Source organism: Pogona vitticeps, chromosome 2, assembly GCF_051106095.1.
Source record: "Pogona vitticeps strain Pit_001003342236 chromosome 2, PviZW2.1, whole genome shotgun sequence".
Taxonomy (NCBI): Eukaryota; Metazoa; Chordata; class Lepidosauria; order Squamata; family Agamidae; genus Pogona; species Pogona vitticeps.
Window position 1 is genome coordinate 24,889,292 of NC_135784.1, and position 26,818 is coordinate 24,916,109.

At 44.8% G+C, this 26,818-nt stretch overlaps 1 protein-coding gene across 1 annotated transcript; it reads left to right on the plus strand.

The window, feature by feature from the left end:
• Window positions 1-4,508: 4,508 nt before the first annotated feature.
• Window positions 4,509-24,893, plus strand: LOC110070160 (zinc finger protein RFP). The gene is made up of 7 exons (XM_072988725.2): window positions 4,509-6,967; window positions 10,448-10,543; window positions 14,036-14,266; window positions 15,117-15,139; window positions 19,494-19,618; window positions 21,884-21,916; window positions 23,127-24,893. Exons 1-7 carry the CDS (start codon window positions 6,542-6,544, stop codon window positions 23,648-23,650), a joined length of 1,458 nt encoding a protein of 485 aa, XP_072844826.2. The 5' UTR covers window positions 4,509-6,541; the 3' UTR covers window positions 23,651-24,893.
• Window positions 24,894-26,818: the final 1,925 nt, after the last annotated feature.

Consider the following 26,818-nt stretch of genomic DNA (forward strand, 5'->3'; position numbering starts at 1 on the left):
CTTTTCAAAAACAAAAACTGGTTTATTGATTACAGAAAATATAGTAAATCACTGGTAAAGAATTAAATTGTCAATCACTGTTAATAAACACTGGCTCACACAGACTATTCCTCACTGACAGGCTATCTCACTCACTATAACAATCACTTTCAACTCTCAGCTCTATCTCAAAATCTCCCTCACACACTCTTCACCCCCGTTTTTATACTAGCTCCTCCCCTTAAGTTCCACCCTCCTTCGCACCATAGGCTGATGACTCACTGCCCAGCTGTGACGGACAGGTGATGTTATGGCTGCCCGTTACAATATAACAACACAAAACATATATATTATAAAATAGAGAATATTTTAATGTGGTGTTATTTAGTTATTGTGTCTGACTGTTTGTAAACCCATGGACCAGGGCACGCCAGGCCCTCCTGTCTTCCACCGCCTCCCGGAGTTGGGTTCAAATTCATGTTGGTTGCTTCGGTGACACTGTCCAACCATCTCATCCTCTGTCGTCCCCTTCTCCTCTTGCCTTCATACTTTCCCAACATCAGAATCTTTTCCAGGGAGTCTTCTCTTCTCATGAGATGGCCAAAGTACTGGAGCCTCAGCTTCAGGATCTGTCCTTCCAGTGAGCACTCAGGGTTGATTTCCTTTAGAATTCATAATTTTGTTCTCTTTGCAGTCCAGGGGACTTTCAAGAGCCTCATCCAGCATCACAATTCAAAAGCATCAATTTTTTGGAGGTCAGCCTTCTGTATGGTCCACCTCTCACTTTCATAGCTTTGCCTATGCCAACCTTTGTCGGCAAGGTGAGGTCATGTCGCTCCATGTCATTTTAGCTCAACCCCCCCCCCCCCCCGCGCACTGATTCCTGCCCTGACCCTTTTACCTCTTCGTCCTCCTCCCTCCAGGCGGAGGCATCGCCAGAAAACACTCCCTCTTTCCTTCTCCGGAAGACTGGAGGAGGTGCGCTGGGAATTTTCTTCCCCCTTCTGCAAACGTCCTGCCTCTCTAGGAGCTCAGACTCTGTCCATTTTAACCATTGGGGGGGATGAGTGGCAGGAGCTGATCTTTCTTTCCCTCCCTCCCTCCTTCCTTTCCCGCTCCCCGTCCTTTCTCTGCAGTCGTTTCAGCTGCTGAGTTTGCAACCCAGAATCAGTGAGATACAGGGCTCCAGGGGGCAAAGGGGAAAAGTGTGCAGGCCCCAAATGAACGTAATACAGTATTATTAATGCTGTTGCTGTTATGGGCTATCAAGTCACCTCTGACTTATGGCGACCCTATGAATGATAGGTCTCCAAAATCCTGTCCTGTCCTTAACTTTCCTCCTCAACTCTAGGGAGTTACTCCATCTCGTATCTGATCTTCCTCTTTTCCTGCTTTTTTACAGATTCCGTCTCTGTGGCTTGAAACAGTTCTATCTGTATCCCATCTACCCCCGGTGATTTATTTCTCCCTAGTGGTTTCAAAGCAGCTCTCACTTTACTTTCTAGAACTGCAGGTTCTTCATCATAGGATCTCTTTTCAAAGGAGTCTGTAAACCTTCTGTATAAGTCTTCAGTATACTGTTTCCACTTTCTATTCATTTTCTTCTTTTCAGTGTACTTTCCTGTTGGTTGTTCAGCATTATTAATCTATGCCAAATTTTATCTTTAATACAGTATCTTGGATTTTCTGGAGATCTCTTGTTTCTTTCCTCTCTTTTTTGTTCTCTATTTCTTTGCACTGGCTGTTGCAGTGGTTCTCTTTCTCTGTATATAACAGTTGCTGAAAAACTGTATTCAAGGTTGTGACCCTACTTTTATCACCTTTTACTTTGGCTTCTCATTCATCCTTTACACTTTTACCTGTTTCTCCCATAATACGCCTATGTTTTTCTTTTCTTTTTTACTACAGAAATTGTCTTTTTGGTGTCTTCCCTGATAATATCTCTGGTTTCAACTCCACATATCTTCTGGTTGTCAGTCAAGTTTAGTAATGCAAACCTTTTCTCTATGTGGTCTTTAAATTCATCAGGAATATTGTTTAGATTCTTCAGCTTTCCTGTAATGCTTGATATTAACAGTTCATGATCAGTACTACATGACTTTAATGTTGACAGTGAAGAAATTAAAATTGTTATGCATTGTGTATCAATCACTGATAGTTCAATCATCAATTCAAATTAAAACTGCACTCAAAAAAGTCAGATGTTTGAGTCTTGGAAGGAGAGCAGTGAAGGATCTAGAAAAGATTATCAAGGATTAAAAATGTGTCTCTGGAGACCAAAGCCAACACTACTGTATTCCTAGTTACTACCCTGTTTTCCTGAAAATAAACCATACAGTAGTATGATTTTTCAGGATGCTCCTAATATAAGCCCTACCCCAAAAATAAGCCCCAGTTAAGTGAAACCCCACTCATCACCCTTGTGCAGCAACCAGAAGATGATGACAGGATAGTATTTGAATAAATGTAGATTGTTGTACATGAACAAAAATAAAACATCCCCTGAAAATAATCCCTAATGTGTTTTTGGAGCAAAAATTAATATAAGACCCTGTCTTATTTTTGGGGAAACACGGTATGTATGGATGTGAAAGGAGAACAGAAAGAAAACTGTGTTCATTTGAATGTGGGTGTTGAAGAAATGGGAAAGCCACAACATTTGATGATCCTGATGTTCAGATAACACTGAACAAAAGAATGTTGTTAGCATATGGAGAAAGAGCACTTTCCAACCAGCAGAAGTGTGAGACTCAGCTGTTTTATCTCACCTGTTCAATCTCTAAATGCAGAACACATCACACATAATGAACTAAAGACAGATGAAGGATTCAGAATTGAGGAGGAGATATCAATAAATACAGTATCACTAAATTAAGATACATACATGATATCGTATTGCTGCCAGAGAACAACATGACTTTAAATTACAAGTGAGGACGGTTAAAGAAGAATGCAGGAAAGGAGAATTACAGTTGAACAGTTGAAGTGGTAGGTGATAAGAAAATGTAAAAGCTAGTGTAGTGAATAGAGTTTCAGAGTAGGATTCAGGAAACCAAGCTTAAAATCCTCACTCTGCCATGGAAACTCACAGTGGGGTTGCAATGTAAATCATATTGGGATTGCAATAGTAAACCATTAATGCCTTACATAACTTAAAAACCCTATTAAGGGTTATAAAAGACTTGACAAAGTAGGAAAACTACAAAGTAGGAAAAGAGGGAGAACTAACGTGAGATGGATTGACTTCATAAAGTAACCTGTGATGTTCACTTGCAAAACCTGAGCAGGGCTGTTAATGATGCACCCTTGGGTGGTGACCAATTCTCACAGCCACCATATGATGGAAGTGTCTGGATTACAGTATACATAACAATGCAGTTTGCTACTGAGTTAGCTGACTCTTGACACGCATGGGAGGAGAATTTGGATAAATGGATCCAAAATAAAACCCAGCTAGCTAGATCAGAGCTGAGGGAATAAACCTTTCTGAAACTCAGCTAGGCGGCAAAAATCTCCAATCCTTAAATTGTTCCACATGGGAGGATAGACCCCACCGGGTCCATTCCCCTCCCCTTCCTCCAGGCTTTTTGGTACAGCCATGTTGCAAAGGGGCAACCCCACATCAAAAGTACCTTCGTGCGTGTCAGTAGAACTGAATGGTCAGCCACATCCCACATTTTCTGGTGTGCGAATGGGTGGCCACAGATGACTGACATGGAAAGTGACACCTCCCGTGGGAATGTCGTTACTCTTGGACAATCCTCCACAAGTGAGTGCCTGTTATGTCTTCTCCAAAAAATATTATTCCACGTTTTTGAACAATATAAACATCTATCAAGTTTAGCACGGTATCAGAGCAGTGCTGCACTGCTAAGGCTGTTTTTAGTTTACTTTCCTAATTCTGAAAGTTAATTGAGGGGGCGGTGCCGTTGCCATTAATGTCCCAGTGGGATGCAGACGAAATTGACAAAGTTTTCCTTATTTTTATTGATAAAGCTAGTCCATTTTGCTTGGATAATAAACTGTGAAATAAATTCTGAGCTATGTCATTTCAGAAATTTAAAAGAGAGTACAGTGGTGCCTCGCTTAACAAGTGCACCGCATAACGACGAAATTGCATAGCGATCCATTTTTTCGGATCGCTAATGCAATCGCTTAACATTTTTCTAATAGGGCAAAATTCGCTTTGCGAAGACCGGTAAGCGTTTCGCTTACCGATCTTCGCAAAACGAAGCCCAACGATCAGCTGTTTGGCGGCCAAAATGGCCGCCGGAAGCCCGGAAATGGCCCAAAATGGCCGCGCGCAGCGTTTTCGCGCCCACGTTAAGCGAGGCGAGGGCGTGAAAATGGCTGCTGGCCATTAAGAAGCTTTGCTGAACGGTGAGTATTTGGCCCATTTGGAACGCATTAAACCATGTTTAATGCGTTCCAATGGAAATCCCTGCCCTGTTCAACGATGCTTCAGCATAGCGAAGGCTATGCGAGGCACCACTGTATTCAAGTAGTGCACGGCAGGGCCATGAATGTCATCCCTCTGCGCTAGATGGAAACACAGAAGTTGTCATTGTGGAATAGAAAATGGAGATTCATTCTTCTCAGCAGCCCTGATGGTTGACAGCTGCAGCAGCTGACCTGAGAGGAAAGCTAAGGTTCAAGCTGTCTCAAGGGCTGTGTCTCCCATTATGAGCCTGCCCAGGCTTTAAGATCACCAGGAGAGGCCTTTCTCTCAGTCCCACCACCTTCACGAGTGCATTTGGTGGGGACACAGGAGAGGGCCTTCTCTGTGGCTGCTCCCAGTCTCTGGAACTCCCTCCCACTGGAGACCAGACTGGCCCCCTCTCTGTTGTCCTTCCACAAGCAGGCAAAGACCTTTCTCTTCAGGCAATCCTTCCCTCAGTTACCAGCTACCTGTGTGTGATTTTTTTGGATAGATTGTTATGCAGTGCTGCTTTGACTGGATTTTTGGTACAACCTGTGTTCTCCATTTGTGTATTTTCCATTTCTCAGACATTAAAAAAAGTATACTTACTGATCTTTGCCTTAATATTGCCTGTTGATAACGTACGGCCTCCTTATCCATTGTTTACAGTTCTGAATTATTGTCTTTTAATGATGTTAACCACCCTTGTATACTCATCGTTTTCAACTTTAAATATTGTTTCTCGTTGTAAGCCACCTTGGATCCTTTTCAAGAAGAAAGGTGGGACAAAATATTTCAAATAAATAAATAAATAAATAAATAAATAAATAAATAAATAAATAAAGGGGGAGCAATGAAGAGAAGTGGTGTGGAAACCATCCCAATGGGAATTGAAGTGATTGTTTCTTGTGTTTGGATAATTTATTGTATGTGGATGATTGCAGCGATTACAGCAGCAGAGTAGCCTCTAGCCAGTTTTAAAAACTCTGTTTCCTCCCTGGCTTTGGGATAGTTTTAGAGCAAGAGTAGAGCAGATACCTAAAATTAAAATAAAGGCAGGTTTGGCAACAACAAAGTGATATTACAGTATTGAGCGCAAGTGGGAAGGTATTGCTGATTAAGATATCTCCAGGAAAAGAAGAATCAAGATAACTTGGTCCCAGTCATGACTGACAACGCACACCTGGCCACAACCCAGTTCTTCTATTTGTGGTCCAGCTTGAAAGACCTCTAAAAAGTCTCAATTAGCAGACTACCTATCCCCCACTGAAATCAAGCTGTTGTGGCAGCAGAAGCACTGGGCTAAAAAAAAATGTTTTCTAATTGCATGAAAAAAATCCTTAAATTTGAGCTTGGAAACTGGTTGCAGATTTTGTCCGATCATACATTTAACTGTGAAATTTCAGTTATTAAAATAGTCTTCGTGCTGTGCCAATGTGCCCAAACTCTACAAACTGACCCGGATTTCCAAAGGAAGGTAAAACTCATGGAAACGAGGTGTACAGATTAGGTGACATCCTATGAAGAAGAAAAGAAACCCAACCTTATGGAGACTCAATCCCTTTATGAAGACCAGCTAACATTCCAGGGAAGTGTGCAAGCTTCTGGATTCTCCAGAATTCTTCTTCTTTAGCCCATTTTTAGCGAGTACCATCAAGTCCCTTTTTATACACCTGATCACAGTGCCAGACACATGTGGTCTTATTCTGGTGTCTGAGGAACAGGATCTGCTCCATGAAAACACATATTAAAGTACTAACCTTGACTCGTTAAGGTGTGACAAATTCTTTGTCCATCATTTTTATAATTTTGTGTTTGTATTTGATACACTTTTTTCCTGGACGAGAGAAAGAGATTATTTGAATCCTCTATCATGTCTTAAACTACTCTGAACCCAGAATACTTTCTAGATAGCATATATTGCTTCTTCCCGTAATTCATACTCTCCGTTTGTTTGCTTGTCTGCATCTGCCTCTTTAGACAAGCCATCTTCGCTGTCCTTCCTCCCCACCCAAAACACACTTGCCTCTTTTTTTAAAGGCGGATGATTTCATTTTGACCTTTTTGCTGGGATGGAAACGCCCCTTTTCTAAATGCCGGGGAAAGTGAAAGTGAGGAATTAACATCCTGGGGAGACGCGAGATGGCCGCTGCTCTGGGCAGATCCCTGCAGGACCTCAGCGAGGAAGCCACTTGCTCCATCTGCCTGGAGGATTTCAAGGATCCAGTGATCACAGAATGTGGGCACAATTTCTGCCGAGCCTGCCTGACCCACTGCTGGGAGGGGTCGGAGGGCGAGAAGGTTTCCTGCCCCCAATGCAGAGTAAAAGTCGGAAGGAACCTGATCCCCAATCGGCAGCTGGCCAACTTTGTGGAGATCGCCAAGGGGCTTCGCTTTCAAGAGGAAACGATCACTGAGGGAAAGGGGGGTGCCTGTGGGAAGCACCAGGAGCCCCTGAAGCTCTTCTGCAAGGATGATGAAGCCCTCATCTGCGTGGTGTGTGACAAGTCGAAGGAGCACCGAGAGCATCAGGTGGTTCCTCTGGAGGAAGCTGCCCAGAACTACAAGGTAGCAAGAGCGCCTGCAGGAATGAATGAATTGGGGTGGGAGCCCCGGGGATCCTCCCGGATTCCTGACCTGATAGTAGTTTTTATCTGTAAATAGTTAAAAGAAATGTTCAGTTGATTCTGAGTTCTAAGACATTCATAGAACCAAGCAAGGCATGATTTCAACTTCATAGTTTTCCTTATGAACTTGGGGGGGGAGGAGAAGAGAGAGAGAGAGCGAGCGAGAGAGAGAGACCTTCCTTTGAAACACAAAAGAGTAGCTTCAAAACGCCCTTGATCCATTTCAGTTTGGGTTCAGAGCATGTCATGGCACGGACATGGCGTTGGTTGCCCTACAGGATGACTTTCTGAGGGAGGCTGATAGGGGCAAAACGTCCCTGTTGATCCTCCTCGACCTTTCAGTGGCCTTTGATACCATTGACCACAGTATCCTCTTGGGGAGGCTCTCTGGGTTGGGGATTGGTGGTCAGGCCTTCCTGGAGGACCGTCCCCAAAGAGTTCAGCTTGTGGAGATGTCTGCTCCGTGGACTCTTGATTGTGGAGTCCTACAGGGGTCAATCATCTTCCCAGTGCTATTTAACAAATATACGAGATTGCTGGGAGAGGTCATCAGGAGTTTTGGAGCTTTGCTCCCTGTCTCCTTCCATCCCTCTGCAGTGGATGCTGTCTTGTCCCTTGTGCGCTGCCCGGACACTGTGCTGCAGTGGATGAAGGATAACAGACGTAGGTTGAACCCGGACAAGATGGAAATCCTGAGGATGGGTGCTCCCAGTGTTGGCGGTCTGGGGACTTCTCTCTCTTTTGGGGGCTCACTGTTTCCGTTAAGAATGAAGTGTGCAGCTTGGATGTACTCTTGGACCCGACGCTTCAATGGAACCCCAGATAGCGTCTGTGGTCTCTACCACGTGAGGCGGATTGCCCCGTTGCATCCCTACCTTGACACTGGGTTTCTCACCACGCTGGTACATGCGCTGCTAGTCTCGAGGTTAGACTACTGCAATGCTCTTTATGTGGGGCTACCATTGGGGCTGTTACGAAGACTCCAGTGGGTCCAGAACTTGGCAGACATAGTAGTAAGAGGGGTTAGGAGATACCAACATATTTTCCCCAGTCTGTTCGCCTTGCCCTAGTTACCTGTCCGCTTCCATGCCAGCTTCAAGATGATGGTGCTAATCTACAAAGCCCTAAACAGTTTAGGACCTCAATATTTGACCAAATGCCTCCTTCCAACCAGATCTGCCTGCCCTATAAGATCCTCACAGGCTGGGCAGTTGAGAGTCCTGACTCCGAGAAAGGCCCCCAAAAATGATGCACCACACTTGTGGAATAGTCTACCATCCAAAATCCGCCTGGCCCCTTTTAAAAACTACTAAAAACCCAGCTTTTTAGACAGGCCTTTCCAGATTCACATATATTTTGTTGCTGTTTAGTCATTAAGTCGTGTCCGACTCTTCGTGACCCCATGGACCAGAGCACGCCAAGCCCTCCTGTCTTCCACTGCCTGCCGGAGTTGGATCAAATTCATGTTGGTGGCTTTGATGACATTGTCCAACCATCTCATCCTCTGCCATCCCCTTCTCCTCTTGCCTTCACTCGTTCTCAACATCAGGGGCTTTTCCAGGGAGTCTTCTCATGAGGAGACCTGCCTGGCTCACTCTTTGCATGTTTTCAGGAACAAACTTAAAACCTGGCTATTTGGGCAGGCTTTCCCTCCTGCCATATCTTAATTACAGTGGTGCCTCGCAAGACGGGCGCTCCGTTTAATGACGAATCTGCATTACGACGAGGTTTTAGCGATCGCAAAAGCGATTACAAAACGACATTTTGAATGGGAGAATTTCGCTGCACGATGATCGGTTCCCTGTTTTGGAAACCGATTTTCACTTTCCGACGATCAAAACAGCTGATCGTCGGGTTTTCAAAATGGCCACTGGGTGCTCAAAATAGCTCCCCGCTGTGCTTAGGAGCCATTTTTCGCTGCACAAGCACCAGAAAATGGCTGCCCCTATGGAGGATCTTCGCTGGACGGTGAGTTCTGAGCCGATTGGAACACGTTGTTGTTTAGTCGTTTAGTCGTGTCCGACTCTTCGTGACCCCATGGACCAGAGCACGCCAGGCCCTCCTGTCTTCCACTGCCTCCCGGAGTTGGGCCAAATTCATGTTGGTGGCTTTGATGACACTGTCCATCCATCTCATCCTCTGCCGTCCCCTTCTCCTCTTGCCTTCACTCTTTCCCAACATCAGGGTCTTTTCCAGGGAGTATTCTCTTCTCATGAGATGGCCAAAGTATTGGAGCCTCAGCTTCAGGATCTGTCCTTCCAGTGAGCACTCAGGCTTGATTTCCTTTAGAATGGATAGGTTTGTTCCCTTTGCAGTCCAGGGGACTCTCAGGAGTCTCCTCCAGCACCACAATTCAAAAGCATCAATTCTTCGGTGGTCCGCTTTCTTTATGGTCCAGCTCTCACTTCCATACATCACTTACAGGAAAACCATAGCTTTGACTATGCGGACCTTTGTTGGCTAGGTGATGTCTCTGCTTTTTAAGATGCTGTCGAGGTTTGTCATCGCTTTCCTCCCAAGAAGCAGGCATTTTTTAATTTCAGGGCTGCTGTCGCCATCTGCAGTGCTCATGGAGCCCAAGAAAGTAAAATCTGTCACTGCCTCCATATCTTCCCCTTCTATTTCCCAGGAGGTGATGGGACCAGTGGCCATGATCTTAGTTTTTTTTACGTTGATGGAACGCATTAACCAGGTTTTAATGTGTTTCAATGGCTTTTTTATTTTTGCTTTACGACGTTTTTGTTCTACAGCGATTTGGCTGGAACGAATTAATGTTGTAATGCGAGGCACCACTGTATTTATAATTCACAATCTTGGACATTTTGGTTTTTGGTTTTATTGTTTTTAAATTTGTAAACTGCCCAGAGTAGACCCTTTGTCTAGATGGGCAGAATAGAAATCTAATAAATAAATAAATAAAACAGGGCTAAGGACTTTTGGAAAATGATTCATGAAAAGATAGAGAAAATTTTAGGGGTTAAAATTGCTTTGACACCAGAAATCTTCTTATTGAATATATTATCAGCTACACTTGAAAAAACAAGACTTACTTGACCTTACACCTGATACCGGCAGGTAGAATTGTATATGCCAGTAAGTGGAAGATGACAAAGGTGTCGACAGAGAAGGAGTTTATTGAGAAGATTTTGGAACTAACAAAAATGGATGTTTTGACAGATACACTAAATGATAGACTGGATAATAATAAATACGAACCTCTTTATACCTGGATGAAAACTGCACCAATTTAAGTAGAATATATTAGATTAATATTATGTAGAGAGTAGAAGACAAGATGAAATGAGTGAAACATATTGTAATAAATCACTGTGGTGGCAATGGGTAGAAAAGTAGAAGAAAATACAATAAAAATATTTAATAAAAGACATAAAGTACTAAACTAAGATTTTATTTTCTCTAGGATCAAACCTGTACCTTCATAGAGTTGCTGAAGTTCTCAAGAGAAAAAATTGCAAGTAAAAAAGAGGAAAATGAAAAGGATAGCCAAGACCTACTTGTAAGTGCCACCGTTATTGAGAAGCAAACAGGTACAAGAAGAACAAACAAATCCAAATGCCAAAAGAACAGCTGTCTTCCCCAGATTATTATGGATTTAGGGTTGGTCTGTCAGAGTTTAAGGGATTTTTTTTTATTTTATCTACCTGGGAAACCCAGAAAAAAGAGTCTCCATTAGTCAGAATTGGCTGGATAGCACATCATTAATTAATTAATTTTAATGGAAGCTAGGATTACAGCAAAAAGTATGGATTTATTGGGCATATATGTCCCTTTTGCCACCAAGATATAGTGGTGCCTCGTTTAACGAGCGCCCCGTTTAACGATGGATCCGTATAGCGATGGCTTTTTTGCCATCGCTTTTCGGATCACATTACGATTTTGCCTATGGGGAAAAATCGCTTTGCGATTTTTCCCCATAGGCACCATTTTCCCACAGCTGACCGGCGGGAGCCTTCGAAGGACCACTCCCGCCGCTCAGCTGGGGGGAAATGCAGGCAGTAGCCTCGGAAGGACCCTTCCGAAGGGTCCTTCCGAGGCCACCCCCAGGATTCCCCTGCGGATGCCTCAGATCCTCCCACCCTGCCCCCGCGGCCGGGATCCCTACCCTCGCCAGGGAGGGACTGATCCAAGCGGCGGCGGCAGGATGGGAGGGGTCCGGATACCTTTCAGGCATCCAGGGCTTGGATCCGCCCCCGGCCGGCTTCCCCATCCATGGACGGACTCTCTGGAGTCTGTCCATGGATGGGGTAGCCGGCCGTGACGCGGATCACGGCCGCCCTCCTCCCAACCCCTCACCCCCTTCTCCGACGCCGCTGCTGGGCTTTGGAAGCCGCTTCCAAGCCCAGCGTCAGCAGTGGAGATGAGGGTGAGGGGTGTGTCGAGAAGGGCAAGGCTCGGGTATTCCCTGAGCCTTGCCCTCCTCTTAACCCCTCACTCCCTTCTCCACCACCGATGCTGGGTCTCGGAAGGGGCTTCTGAAACCCGGCGCCGGAGATGAGGGTGAGGGGTGTGTCGAGAAGGGCAAGGCTCGGGTATTCCCCGAGCCTTGCCCTCCTCTCAACCCCTCACTCCCTTCTCCACCACCGATGCTGGGTCTCGGAAGGGGCTTCTGAAACCCGGCGGCGGCGGAGATGAGGGTGAGGGGTGGATCGTCCAGAGCCGGGAGGAGGGGGAAGGCTCCACCACCGGCGCTCGGACGCGCTGGCCGGCATTTTCCCGGCCAGCGCTTCCGAGAGGCCTTGGGGGAAGGCTTCTCCACTGCCGCTCGGACGTGCTGGCCCCGCCGCCGGCAGCCACCCCGCGCCACCTACCCCAGCCGTTCTCGGACGCCTGGAAGTCCGAGAACGGCTGGGGTGGGCGGCTTCAAGCGGCGGCAGCAGCTGCAGGGTGGGGGGGTGTCCCGAAGCCTTCCAGACACCCCAGCCACCCTGCAGCCGCTGCCGCTTGAGCCCGCCGCCCAGCTTGGGGGGAAAGGCTGTCCGGCTCTTGGGAAGGAGGGTGGAGGAGGTCCCCACACTCCTCCCCAAGAGCCCGCCGCCCAGCTGATCGGCGGTTCCAAAATGGCTGCCCGTTTGGTGCCTCGCTTACCGAGGCAGCGAAAATGGCAGCCCTATGGAAGATCTTCGCTGAACGGTGAGTTTTTGCCCCCTAGGAACGAATTAAACAGGGTTTAATTAGTTCCTATGGGGTTTTTTATTCCGTTCAGCGATGTTTTCGTATAGCGACGTTAATCCTGGAACGGATTAACGTCGCTATGCGGGGCACCACTGTATATGTTAATTCAAGAGCTGGTAAGAATGTTTGTGGCATTTGTTACTCTATGCTGGAATGAAATCTGAAAAGGAGAATATTTTCAGATCACTGTACCTTTAATGGGGAACAGAAATCTGTTGGAGATTTAATACTGTGATCTCTAATTTTATCATCTTAGAATTGCAAAACTGGAAGGAACTCTATGGATTATCGAGTCCAGTCCCTGTCAAGGAGGCACAGTGGGGAATCGAACTCCCAGCCTCTTGCTCGGCAGTCAGATACCTAAACCACTGAGCTATCCAGCAGTTCTTATGCTCACTCTGTAGCTGCAGATAATCCTTATACAGTCGTGCTCCGCTGGACAATTACCCCGCTCTACGATGAATCCACTTAACGTTGAAGTTTTTGCAATCGCTTTTGCGATTGCAAAACAATGGTTTAAATGGGTTTTTTTCGTTTCATGATGATCGGTTCCCTGCTTCGGGAACCGATTTTCACTTTACGATGATCAGCAAACAGCTGATCGTCAGGTTTCAAAATGGCCGCCGGCTGAAGAGAATGGCCTCCCGCTGTTTTTAGGACTGATTTTTCGCTTAACAGGCACCACAAAATGGCCACCGTATGGAGGATCTTCGCTGGACGAGCAGGTATTCAGCCCATTGGAACGCATTGAACAGTTTTCAATGCATTTCAGTGGTTTTTTTAATTTCGTTTGACGTTTTTGCTCTACAGCGATTTTGCTGGAACGAATTAACGTCGTCAAGCGAGGCACCACTGTACTGAAGAAACAGCATAAACAGTAAAGAATTTTTAAAAGCAGTGTGTAGTCCTTCTGTGCAATCCAAAGGTAAAGGTAATATCTTTATTAGACCACAAACATTAGCTAGTGTTCCACCTTGTACATGTCTGATGAACACCCATGCAGGGAAGCTATTATTTCTTTTAGTGCACTAATAAAAGTATCAGCCACTGTTGCCTTCAGACCATAAACAGTGAGTTCCTTCCAAGGAAACTAAGAGCTGTCCTCCTGAAAGCTCCTATCGTTCAGACAGAATAAAGTGTGAATGTACAGTATGTGTAACAATATTTATCTCTGGATATGTCTGAAATACAAAATGTTGATGGATAAGCATTCTAAGGACAGGTCCCTTGAAATTTTGGAAGAAGCAATTTCAAAATATTCATCAGACCTTGGTAAAATATCATGAGCATTCTCTGTGCTGTACTCTTATTGCCCAGTTCTTGATGCTGCACGGAATGACCCTATCCATAACCAGGGATGGGGACTTGAGTTGCGAGACTCCCTGTCAATGGTTGTTGTGGGTTTTTTGGGCTCTTCTGCCGTGTTCTGAAGGTGGTTCTTCCTAATGTTTCTCCGGTCTCTGTCGCCGGCATCTTCAGAGGACATGGAGTCAGGACTCTGTGCTGTGGTTACTTTTATTAGAGTTGGACTTAAGTCCCTGTCAAGTTGGACTTAAGTCACACCAGCGACTTCACTAGTACTTAACTTGACTTTTAGTTGTTTTTTTTTTTAATGACTCAGACTCAACTAGTAACTCAGAACCTGGCCACACTCCATTTTTCTGGGTAAAAAAAGCTTGTTTTAATAGGGGCTCAGGACTTGGTACCAAAAACCGGACTTAGAGTTGGGTCTGAGGCCCAAAGACTTGCCAACATCCCTGTCCGTAACATGGGCCTACTGTCCCCTCCTCTGCCCCCATTTTCATTCTTGTTGTAGAAATGTATAGAAGCAGAGGAGGAAGCTACCACAGGCGTGTTCCGGCAACTGCATCAGTTTCTGGAAGAGCAAGAGAAGCTTCTTTTAGCCCAGATGAAAGAACTGAAGGAGGAGATAGCCAAGGAAAGGGATGAGCTACAGGTTGAATTCTCCACTGGACTTGCCACTCTTGACGGCCTCATTCAGGAGACGGAAGAGAACTACCAGAAGCCCCCATATGAATACCTGAAGGTAAGAGTATAGCTGACTGTGCAATGGAACACAGCATAGAAGTACTGTGTTACAAAGCACATATTTATCAGAACCTGGAAATGTTATTTTTTAGACTACATTCCCACACACACACCCAGATCACTGAAGGCCTCCAGAAAGCCACCACCACCACTCTTATCTGTCCAGTGTGTGGAAATTGTTGGGTTAAAACCTCCAGCTATACTGTGGGAGGAAAGAAAAAAAATCCAAACAGGAACCTTCAGATGGCAGCAGTGCTTCTATCCTAAGCACCTGCCAAGGAGCTTCTCTCGAGCCTAGAACCCTCGTGTCAGGGACGAAGAGGGTGGCCATGCCATCCTTCCAGCCTGAAGCTCTCAGCTGCTTCTGGGCTGGCGCTAGGGAATAATGCTAATAATACCTACTAGGGAAAGAAAGGGCCAAAGTACTGTATTGCCTTGGCAGACAAGGACATGTTTTGCTCACTCCTTACCGTAAGGTCTCAGTTGAGGGCCTGTAACCTTATTCCTAAAGATGACCAAGGAGCAGCCAAGGTGAGCAGCCAGTGGATGAAGAAAGCCATCATCATCACTGTCCTCTCACTTTTCTTTCCCATCCTCCTGGTTGGGCGGGGTTGGGGAAGATAGTGTACCATGATGGCATTAGGGATACCTCTCTCTCTGTTTGGTGGGAGAGCTTGCCCCAGCACTGGTGGGAATGTTTTTGGACCTCTAGTGTCCAGTTTTGTGATGTAAGGTTGATGTCACCGTGCGTACAGAGTCTGGCATTCATCACCGACTTAGGTCTGATGGGGTGCCTCTCCCCAGGCCAGTTACTGAGTTCTTTATTTTTTTATCTCTTTCCTCTTTAGGACCTAAGAAAGAGTCTGATGAGGTAAGTGGCTCCCATTGCTCCTCTTTGTAGGCTATGATTGCATTGAGAATGAGTGAAGATCACAGCCAGCCCTCTTGGGGGTCACAAATGAAAAACTCTGTCTCCTGTTCTTGGACTGCTACAAAAATAAACCAGACTGCAAGATTTTGTGGAGGAATCCCACTTCATCAGGCTAAGCATCACCTGATGAAGTGACATTTCTCCATGAAAGCTTGAGATTTGTTTGATTTTTTTTTTTTAGTGGTCCAATAAAATGTATCACCCATTCTTACATTCATGTAATCTTAAGGACCACATGGTCTTTCCCTTGTTCTTTCTATGTCTCCTAGCATTTTACAGCTGAAAACAGAGTTGCTGCTGAACTTTTGTACCCCTGTTCCCCCAAGAAAAAAGAATTCTCAGAGAATTCTGGGAGTTAGAGTCCCCCCCCCCAAAAAAGAGAGAGAGAGAGTACTACACCCCCTAAAAATGCAGACTTGACTTCTAAAAGCACAGGACCAGAGGCAAGGGTCCCTGACAGACTGGTTTATTCTGACACCAGGTTCCTTGAATCCATATATGGCAGATTTGTTTTGTGGTAGATCACTGGACGACAGAATAGCTTGCTTTGCCCATCTGTTGTCTCAGGGAGTTAACACTTAAAGCTTTACAGTAGTGTAATAAAAGGAAACAGGCTTTTGCTTTAATGGGTGATCTGACATCTCTCACTGAGCTTTCCTACCGCTTACTTATTTAATTGATTATTTATTTAAAACATTTATAGCCCACCCTCCATCACAAGATCTCGGAGCAGGTTACAGAGCTGTATAAAACAATTTTAAACCCTAAGATCCTTAAAGTGGTTTAACATTAAGCAATGTAAAACATGAAATTAATGCATTAAAAGCCATGCAGGCCACAATCCTCCACCCCCAAATGGCTCTATTCGATGCGTTTTCGCTTGCTGCCAATTTATCAGCATCTATTGAGCCTCTTGGTTACACCCAAGAAAGAACTGCTGGAGAGTTCAGTGGTTTAGGCATCTGGCTGTGGAGCCAGAGGTTGGGAGTTCGATTCCCCACTGTGCCTCCTTGATAGGGGCTGGATTTGATGATCCATAGGGTCCCTTCCAGCTTTGCAGTTCTGAGATTATGATGTTGATTGTTGTTGTTATTAAGCCCTCCCCCTGTGTCTCCACATAACAGCTTCTAAAGGTGGGAAGCTTAGAGATGTGGAAGCTTTATATGGAGAGGAGAACTCTTTCAAAATATCCAGGTCTCCAACTGGGACTTGAGGCAGGACGTGCTGCTGCCGCCACCAATGAACTTTGCCTCGTTTTGAATGTCTTCCTTGTGGGCCATTGTCCTTGTTGCCAGTTGCCAGCCCTTGTTGACGATGCCAGCAAAGGTCCGGGGGAAGAGGGAGAGGGAGGGAAGTGGGTCCTGTTGCAACCACCACCTAATAAAATGCACCCTTAAAATGGCTCTCCCCCCCCCCCGCAGGGAGCAAGGACCTATTGTCATGGTCCGTCCTCGAAGGCTACTGGATCCGACCGGATTCCAGGAAGCCATGAGAGGTGTTACGGCTGGCCTGGCTGGCGCTCCTGTCGAGGCTCTGGTCGACGGCTGGTCTACCGCCGCGACTAGTGCCGTAGACACAATCGCTCCTAAATGCCCTCTCCGCCGCAGAGACCGCCCGGCACCCTGGTTTAATCAGGATCTCCGGGCGTTGAAGCGGGTCAGGAGACGGCTAGAGCGCAAATGGAGAAAGGACCCGACGGATTATAATTGGATAGCTGTCAAGGTCGCTACTAACCTTTACCTTGCCAAGGTAAAGGCTGCCACTAGATCATACTTCGCTAACCGGATAAGCGAGGCGTCCAATCAGCAGGCGGAGCTATTACGTATAGTACGCAACCTATCCGGAATTGGTCTGGGTGATGGGCCTCCCCCTAGTTTTTCGTCAGACCAATCTGCAGCATTTTTAAAATCAAAAGTGGAGGCCATCCGCCGGGACCTCTCTCCTTTTGTGAATACAGTGAGTCGAGCAGAGATGTCCAGCGCTCCGTCCTGCCCAGTGATATTTGACTCTTTTCAGCCTGTCACGCCTGACTCTGTGGCCAGGGCGATTGATCGCTGCCGTGCCACCACCTCCTCTTTGGACCCTTGCCTGGCCTGGCTAATCAAAGCAGCCAGGAATGGGCCATGGTAATAATTAATGGGTCTCTCCTTGAGGGCAGATTCCCATCTGCCCTGAAGGACACGCTCATTAGGCCCATTAGGAAGAAACCTAGTTTGGCGGCGAATGAAATTGGCAATTATAGACCCGTCGCCAACGTTTCTTTCTTAAGCAAGGTGGTCGAGAGGGTGGTGGCCGATCAGCTTCAAGCGCTCCTGGATGAAACAGATGCCCTGGATCCATTCCAGTCGGGCTTCAGGCCGCGCCATGGTACAGAAACAGCATTGGTTGCCCTGTGCGATGACCTACTGAGGGAGGCTGACAGGGGCAAAGTGTCTCTGTTGGTTCTCCTTGCCATCTCAGCGGCCTTTGATACCATTGACCACGGTATCCTCCTGGGGAGGCTCTCCGAGTTGGGAATAGGTGGTCTGGCATTGTCTTGGCTCCGTTCCTTCTTGGAGGACCGTCCCCAGAGAGTGCAGCTTGGGGAGAGTGTCTCGGCCCCGTGGAGCCTCAATTGTGGGGTTCCACAGGGGTTGATTATCTCCCCAATGCTATTCAACATCTACATGAGGCCGCTGGGTGGGGTCATCAGGGGGTGTGGAGCCTTGTGTCATCAGTATGCGGATGACACCCAGCTCTACATCTCCTTTTTGCCAACCACAGGAGATGCCGTTCTGTGCCTTCGGCGCTGCCTGGAGGCCGTACTGCAATGGATGTAGGAGTACAGGCTGAGGCTGAACCCGGACAAGACGGAGGTACTGAGGGTGGGCCCTCCCACAGTTGGGGATCTGGGAAACTCCCTCTCTTTTGGGGGGGGTGACTCTACCCGCCAAGGATGGGGTCCGCAGTTTCGGGATCCATCTGGACCCGGCGCTCACTATGGAATCTCAGGTGGCGTCTGTGGTCCGCTCCGCCTTTTTTCACCTCAGGCGGATAGCCCAGCTGCGGCCCTACCTTGATGTGGGGGCGCTCACTACCTTGGTGCATGCACTCGTAATCTCAAGATTAGACCACTGTAATGCGCTCTACGTGGGGCTGCCTTTGAGGCTGCTGCGGAAACTACAGGTGGTGCAGAATGCGGCGGCCAGATTACTTAGTGGACTGAGAAAATTCCAACATATCTCACCCACTCTGGCTGCATTGCATTGGCTGCCCATCCGATTCCGCATCGACTTCAAAGTGTTGACGCTTACCTATAAAGCCCTAAACGGTTTAGGGCCTCGATATCTGGCGGAACGCCTACTCCCACCAAGTTCTACTTGTGTCACTCATGCGAGCCAGGAGGTGAGGCTGAGGAGCCTAACGCCGAGGGAGGCCCGGAAGGAAAGGACAAGAAATCGGGCCTTCTCGGCGGTGGCTCCTCGCCTCTGGAACAATCTACTGTACCTCCTGGGATTTGCGGGGCTCCCTCGCTGGGTATTTTAAAGAATCAATTAAAAACATGGATGTTTCGGCAGGCCTTTCCTCCAGACAATTCCTGATGTTCCTCTTCTTTTCCTCTCCACTTGGTTTCTATCTTTGTAAAGTTTTTATTATTTATGCTATTTTATATATGTATATTTTTATTATTTGATGATTGTTAGCCGCCTAGAGTGGTCCTGAGTTGGCTAGATAGGCGGGATATAAATAAATAAATAAATAAATAAATAAATAAATAAATAAATAAATAAATAAATAAATAAATAAATAAACAAACAAACAAACAAACAAACAAACAAACAAACAAACAAACCCGACCAGAGCTAGAATGACCAAGCAAGGGTGAGATCATGGGATAGAGGTGGTAGCCATGATGGTCAAGGAAGGTAGAGAGAGGCCAGAGGAATGAGAGGGTCTGCCACCCCCCACCATCCCAGAATTAGAGACCCGGCCAGCAAGCAGGATGAGGTAGGTAATGATAATGGTGCCGAAGTGAGCAGAAGGGCAAGCTAAGAAAAGAAAGGTGGAGCAGGGTTGGTGGGGTCTTCTCAGCAGGGGTAATCTACACGTCACCCCTCCTAATCCTCCACTGGCTCCGGCAGTTGCTTCACCCTCCCTAATGGTAGGGCTGGCATTTCTTTGCACATCCAATCAGTTACAAAGGAGTCGTGCAGCTACAGAAAAAAATGTAACTGCAAGAGAAACACATTTCCCCTGAACGTCTGATCACCCTAAAAATTTTAGTTAGTATGTTAGTAACATTATTTATTTTCAGGCACGTTGAACCGATGGAATCTGTCGTCCCGGAAGAGAGACAATTTTCTCCTTCACTGAAATGGAAGACATGGGAATTCAGTGATATAAATCCCTTTCTGCAGGGCATTATGAAACAATTCAAAGGTAATGATTAATGAATGCCAAGATTATTTTTTTCTGGCTGTTACACTGGCCCACGTATGGGTGTTGAAAGGCTGTAGATCACCTGAAAAAATCAGAAGTACTTTGAAAGAGTTGGAGTTGAGTGCCATTAAGAATGTAATTTTAATTCACTATAGCAATGAGTCCCCAGATGTTATTGAACAACAACTCCCAGAAATCCTGGCCAGCACAGCGAGTGGTGAAGGCTTCTGGGAGTTTTAGACCAAGAACATCTGGAGACCCAAGGCTGGGAACTATAGCACTAGAGACAGGTTTTCTGTAAACAAGCAAGAGTTGCATTTTTAGATTTAAAAAAAAAAATCTTCATTTTTATTTTCTGTCATTCTTGCCAGTCTTATGAAGAATCCTGTGCCACAAGAATAACCAATTGATTATATGTTATGCTTTCATAAACTGAAATTCATTTAATCAGGTGCCTGAAAGCAGTATAATCCGTAGATATGCTTATGCAGACTTGAGCGTATGGGGGAAAAATCAGTGGAAGGGGGATTGAAATGACCAGAGATTGAAAAATTTTAGAATGTCTCACCAGTCAATCAAAAATGTCACCAGTCAGCATGACCAGACTATAGCCTTGCAATTTATGTTTAAACTTAAATTTAAATTTAAACTAGGCTCTTTCTACATAACAATGCGTACAAACCCAAAATAAATATACCCTCAGACTTGGGTTGCTTTATTATCTACATGCCTGTGGGTTCATGAAGCTTGTATTTTAAATGCCTTTCTTTTGAATGTCTCCAACAAAAATAAAACTGAAAGCAAAAGTGCCCGGTCTCTTAAGGAGCCAGGTCGTTCCGTTGAAATTGGGAGCAGGGAATTTCCATATTCTCCAGCATGGGACTACTCTGCATTCTCATGCAGAGCTATATATATGTGCTGCTCGAACTCTCCTCTCGCAAGAAGAGGGCTGTTTTTCCTTTTGCAATGGGAAGGGGGAGGGGAGGACTGCATGATCAGAGAGAGAGATACATAGAGAGGGACTGAGGGTAAGGAGGCAGGGAGGGAGGGAGCTGTGGCTCATCAAGCAGCATTTTTTCACTCGTCAGAGACGAGTGGATTTTTCAAGCCCTGGAAATGACAATAAAAAGTACAATTTTGTGACCATTAAATGCTTAAATCAAGGGCAGGGAACTTGTTGGCCTATAGAGCCAGTTGGACTACAACTCCCAGTAACCCTCTTGAGTTCACTTAATAGTGAGAAGGGTTGTTGGCTGCAGCTTAAATGAATGTAAAGCCAAAGTATATGATTTTGTTTTATGAAAATTGTTCAAAATTGCTTTGTTTTTTACAAGTTACGTAAAGTATAAACAAAATGTAGCTGTTATTTTTACCTTGTGTCTTTGACCAGAGATGTTTACAAATTACAGCTACTTCTTTTTTAAAAATATAAAGAGTTAGTAAAATAATGATGTACAAAGAAGTAAATACATATTGTACTGCCCAAAAGTCACTTCTGAAAATGTGTACTTCCCAAACGTGACTTTGGGGAAGTACAGTAAGTAATTCAATTTTTCAGCATTTCAGCGTTAGAAACAAATGTGTGAGAGCCCAGTTATGTTTTCATCGATATGTTAGAACCCTAGTAAGATAAGTTCAAACATGTTCATATTATTTGGTTCCGCTTTTAACAAGTCATACTTCTTAACTTCCATCAAACCAGGCAACTCTTCTTGCAACGAAAGAGGAGATGAATTCTTAACTCTAGGTGTCCATTTCTGCCTAGTGCCTGAGGTGTCTGGCATATATTGTCCATTAGGGCAGAGGTCCCCAACCCCCGGTCCACGGCCCGGTGTCGGTCCATGGCCTGAGCCAGACCGGGCCACCAAGACAGACCTCCCCCACCGCACAGCCTGTTTGCACCTGCACACCGCCCTTTGTGCATATGCCCGAGATAGAGAACTCTTTTGCACATGCGCATGCATGCAGGGGGGTGGCCCGCCTTCCCCAGCCAGTCTGTGGGGCTAAAAAGGTTGGGGACCGCTGTGTCAGGGCTATGGTTGTGGAAAGGTTAGAAGCCACCTATGATGATACTGTCCCTCTTACAAAATGCCCTTTCCAGCAGTCATTTCAACTTGAATGCCTGTTTCTTACAGCGGCTATCTTAGAATGCTGCTGATTAATCTCCCAGTAAATGATGTTTAGTTGATTTTTAATACAGTACTTTATTTGTTATAAGCTGAACAGCATAGTACTCTATTTCTGTTTTCATTTTTTTCCCCTCAGACGTGTTTGTATCTGGGCTTCAACCACAGAAAGGTGAGTTTGGGGTCTAATGGTTCATCCTCCATGTTTGGATTTGAGGTAGGGTGGGAGATGATGGTCAAAATTCACACAAAAGATGGCTACTTCTCAGAAGGTTACCATCATGGATCTCATTCCCGTCTCATACTTTGTTCATAAAAACGCTAAATCTGTTAAATCATTCCTTGTATGATGGGAATACTTAAAAGATTGCTCTCCTTCTCCCTCATATCACACATCTTCCCTCAGCCACAACCCTGATACTTATGCATTAATAATAATAGCAGTCATGTGCCATTAAGTAAGTTCTTTATTTATTTATTTATTTATTTATTTATTTATTTATTTATTTATTTATTTATTTATTTATTTATTTATTTATTTATTTATTTATTTATTTATTTATTTATTTATTTATTTAGTCAGTCTCATTTATAAGCCACTTTTTCCCCATAAGAGGATTCAAGGCAGTTCACAAGGTTAAAACAAGTAAAATCATAACACAACTTTTCAAGAAAAGATTGGACAGCCCTCTGTCCGGGATGGTATGAGGTCTCCTGGCTTGGGCAGGGGGGTTGGGCTAGAAGACCTCCAAGGTCCCTTCTAACCCTATGACGATTCTATGAACACATTAAAAAGCAAATCAAACTATTATAATAATAAATTATGTCAAGTCATTAAAGGCATGAATGTTAAAAACAAATGAACAAGCTGAAAATTCTGCCTTGTGGTGACCCTTTTTCAGGTGTTGTTGTTTTTTTAAAGCTATCCCAGATTCCTGACTGTGCCTCTTGTGAGTAGAGCCAGCCTGTGTGGCTTTGGGCAAGCTGTACAGTTAAAGAAGAAGGGGGTGGGAAATCACTTCTGAGTATTCTGGAATACTGAGTATACCCGGAACACCTGAAAGGGGTCGCCGTAAGTCAGAATTGATTTGATGATACATGATGGTGACGATTTAACATGTAAGGAAGGGGAACCTTTTGTATTATGTTTTGTAACTTTTTACTGATCCAGCAAAGGTCCTGTCCCAGCCATGGATTTGTTTCTGCAGATGGATCACTTTTTTTTTTTTTTTTTTTGGTAACCCACCTCTAATGGCAGAAAAGGAAGGGTGCAGTTACTTTTATATAAACCTTGTGTGACAGCTACAGCCCAAGTCTTCAGTCAGCCCTCTTCGTTGATTTTGTTTGCCTAATTTTTATTTTCCTTCCTTCCCGCTCAACAGCTAATGTAACTCTGGATCCAGACACAGCACATCCACGAATCAAATTGACCAACTCTCATAAAACCATGCGCATAGGATTTGAAGGCAAAGACCTCCCCCCAAATCCTAAGCAATTTGACCATTATCTTTTTGCGCTAGGACGTGAGGAATTCAAAGAAGGCAGGCATTTCTGGGAAGTCACCGTGAGCCATAGTGAAGACTGGGCTGTGGGGGTCGCCAGAAGTTCTGTGAGAAGGAAGGGCAGGTTTGCATGTGGCCCTGAAGAAGGGTTCTGGGTTGTGGGGCATTGTGAAGGGGAACACACAATTCCTGGTTTCATTTATGTGAGTGAGGTCAAGACGATCCGAGTGTCTCTGAACCATCCCGGGAAACGTCTGGCCTTTTACAATGGAAAAACAGGAGACCTGCTGTGCGTGTTTTCTGCACCCTTGTTCTCTGGAGAACCTGTTCGCCCATTTTTCTACCTGGGAGAAAAAGGAGGCTGTTTTTCCTCTTTTAAAACTGAACTCACACTAGCTCCCTAAAGCGGGTCTTATCCACCTCACCAAGCTGTGTTTTGTGGTCACCCTCAAAACCAGCAGACATAAATTTTTTTTAAGAAAGAAATTCTTCAGCTCATTGCTTAAAGAGGCTGTAAATTCTATGAGCACCTGAATAAGCGTCACAGTCGTGACAACTCTCTTGAGTGACCACAAGTCTTTTGACCCAGCCGGTGGCCATTTCTCTTTCCTATTCCAGACCTGCAGAACTATGTAGGTACATTATGTGCTGTCAAGTTGCATCTGACTTGCCTTGGTTTCTGTATATGAGGTATTTGAGTAGTTTTGCTTGTCCCCGGTGATACACAGTGTAATCAATGGAGTGGTGGACCAGGATTCTGGAGACCACGGTTCAAATCCCCACTTGAGCATAGAAACTCAAGATATCCTTAAATATCTCACTTAACTTGAAAGTCCTATTAGGGTTGCTATAAGTCGGTTCCGACTCGGTTCTGACTTGAGGACACAGAACAACACCAATGGTTTTTGACCCGTGCCTGCATTCTCCTCCTGCTGAACTCCCAGCCTCAGTCTTAAGGAGTGAATGTCCATGGAATGGGAGAAGTTGCTAATGCATTTGCTGAAATACTGCCTCCCATTCGTTCACTCTCCTGAGGAGCAGGGAGGGAAAAGGATCATTTATGTGAATCAGAACTGTGTCTCCTACTGATTTTCTTCACTACCTGGTTTAAAAGATGACCAGTCAACTTATTCACTTCTAGTCATTAGCACTTCTTTGTGTGCAAATTGATTCTACATTGTTCTGCCCACAACAGTGGGACATAACATGTTTCATGTGTTCAAGCCAATTCCTCTTCCCACTGCATTTTACCTTTAAAGGGGGGGATTAGCTGTCTGTCATCCTGAGTCCAGTGATAAGTCAATCTCCCGCTTGCTTTCTTGTTGGCTCGGACTGCCAGCAGTGAATTGGAAGGCCCGTGACTTTCCAAAAGGAAGAACCAAAGACGACTTTGGCATTAGCTTTGCTGGTTATGGTTTCTCCAGCATTAGTGTTGTTTGACTGTAATGCACCATCGGTATAGTAATATTAAAGAATTCTCCCAAAGTATTTCAGTGATTGCTTTCAGTGCTGGGATCATCCCTTGTCTGTTCCATACATCCAAGTTTTCTCGCTATTCCCAACTTTACCTTCCAGTGTTGTTTTCAAAGTATTTGTCATGCTGATGTCTTGCTTTGATTAAATATAAATAAAATTGTTAGAAATCAATCTTTTTGCATTATTCATGTGTCTTAACAGGATATTTTCAAACTTAGCCTTTGCCTCCACAGTAAAGCTAGTAACACAATCATATAATTGATGGGAAAGAATGCAGTTCATTTGCACTCCCTGAAGCTCTTTTACATTTACTTTTGCTACTGTCAGATGGTTTAATAATAATAATTGTGTACCATCAGCTGTGATTTACTGCAATCCTTTCCAGGATTTTCTTGGCAAGTCCTCAGAAGTGGTTTACCAGTCCCTTATTCTGGTGATGATCTGGAAGCATGCAACTTGCCACAGGTAGCAGGGCAATCTGGCATTTAACCCCACCCAACCATACATGCTCCCCTCCTGGGAGGCACAGTGGAGACAAACTCCCAGTTTCCAGGCACTCATACTCATTGAACTATACCAGTTCTTTCAGAGGGGTTACCCCTTTCCTCTTCTATAAAACCATTCTTTCTGCTGAATGCGCCACTCTTTACTTACATAGGTCAAAAATCTGAGTGTTAACAGGAACAGAAGTATACAAGGGTATTACTGGTATTTATTTTCCACTTCTGGATTTTAACATGGCACATAAAGGCAGACTAGCAACCTATTTTAAAACTCTTATACAGTGGTGCCTCGCAGGACAAAAAACTCGCAAGACAAATGGTTTTGGCAATGGGGTTGATGATTCCCAAGACAAATGTTCCTATGGCCGTGCTTCGCAAGACGAATGTTTTCCGTTTTTTGTTCCTGCCTCATGTTTGCTGATTTTTAAATGTTTTTCTATGATGTTTAAAAAGTTAGTTTTTTAATTCCAATTTTTAAATCATCTGCACAATATAATGGCTTTCAAGAGCACTTAATAAACCCTTTGTAAACCAAATTTGATTTTGTTCTGACTTTTTTTTTTGCCCATAGGAGCGCATTAATTAGATTTCAATGCATTCCTATGGGAAAATGCGTTCCGCAACATTAACCGCAGAACGAATTAAATTTGTCTTGCGAGGCACCATTGTACTTTCTCCTCTGCACTTTTTTCAGTTAACTGTGGATATTTCCCTGTTGCTTCTGTACTCTACCAATAGCTTCCTTGAGGCTCCTTCCAAATACAACAACAATATTTTTAACTCTTATCGTTAATAATATTTCTGTATACTTTCCCTGGATCTAATATCTTCTGCCTAAATTTCTGACACTCAAATCTCTTACTTGCTTGTTTTTCAGGGGGTGCCTCCCAGTTCTTGTTTATATCTCATTTTTCCTTTCTCATAGTGCCATTAAGTCGATTCCAACTTATGGCATGCATTCCAGGATTTCCTAGGCATAGAGTATTCAGAGGTGTTTTATCATTCCCTTCTTCTGGGGGTGCTTTGGGACTGTGCAACTTATCCAAGGCTATCTAGGCTGGCTCTTTTCCCAGGAGGCACAGTGGGAATCAACCTCTCCACCTCTGGCTCTGCAGCCAGGTACTAGGATCATTTACTTATCGGAGATGCCAGAAGTTCTAAAGAGAGGAGAAAAACAAGATGTAACCAAGCACAAGCCTAGTTAGCTCTTCCACTTCAAAAAAAGTTTCTTAAATCAAATATTTAATAGGTTGACTTTTAATAGGTTGTGTCACTTCAATGAAATATTGTCTAAAATGTAAATTTCTCAGAAGTCCAAATGTAAACCCCCATTCGAAATGGTCAATATTTTCTGTTCATTGAGAAATCAGACTGCTAGTGTCACCTGTTTCTTTTTACGTATAAGAGTGGCACTAAATATCCATCATCATCAATGCTGTTAAGTCAATTCCAACCACCCTTCAATGTTGATTAGTTATGTCCGACTCTTCGTGACCCCATGGACCAGAGCACACCAGGCCCTCCTGTCTTCCACTGCCTCCCGGAGTTGGATCAAATTCATGTTGGTCGCTTAGATGACCCTGTCCATCCATC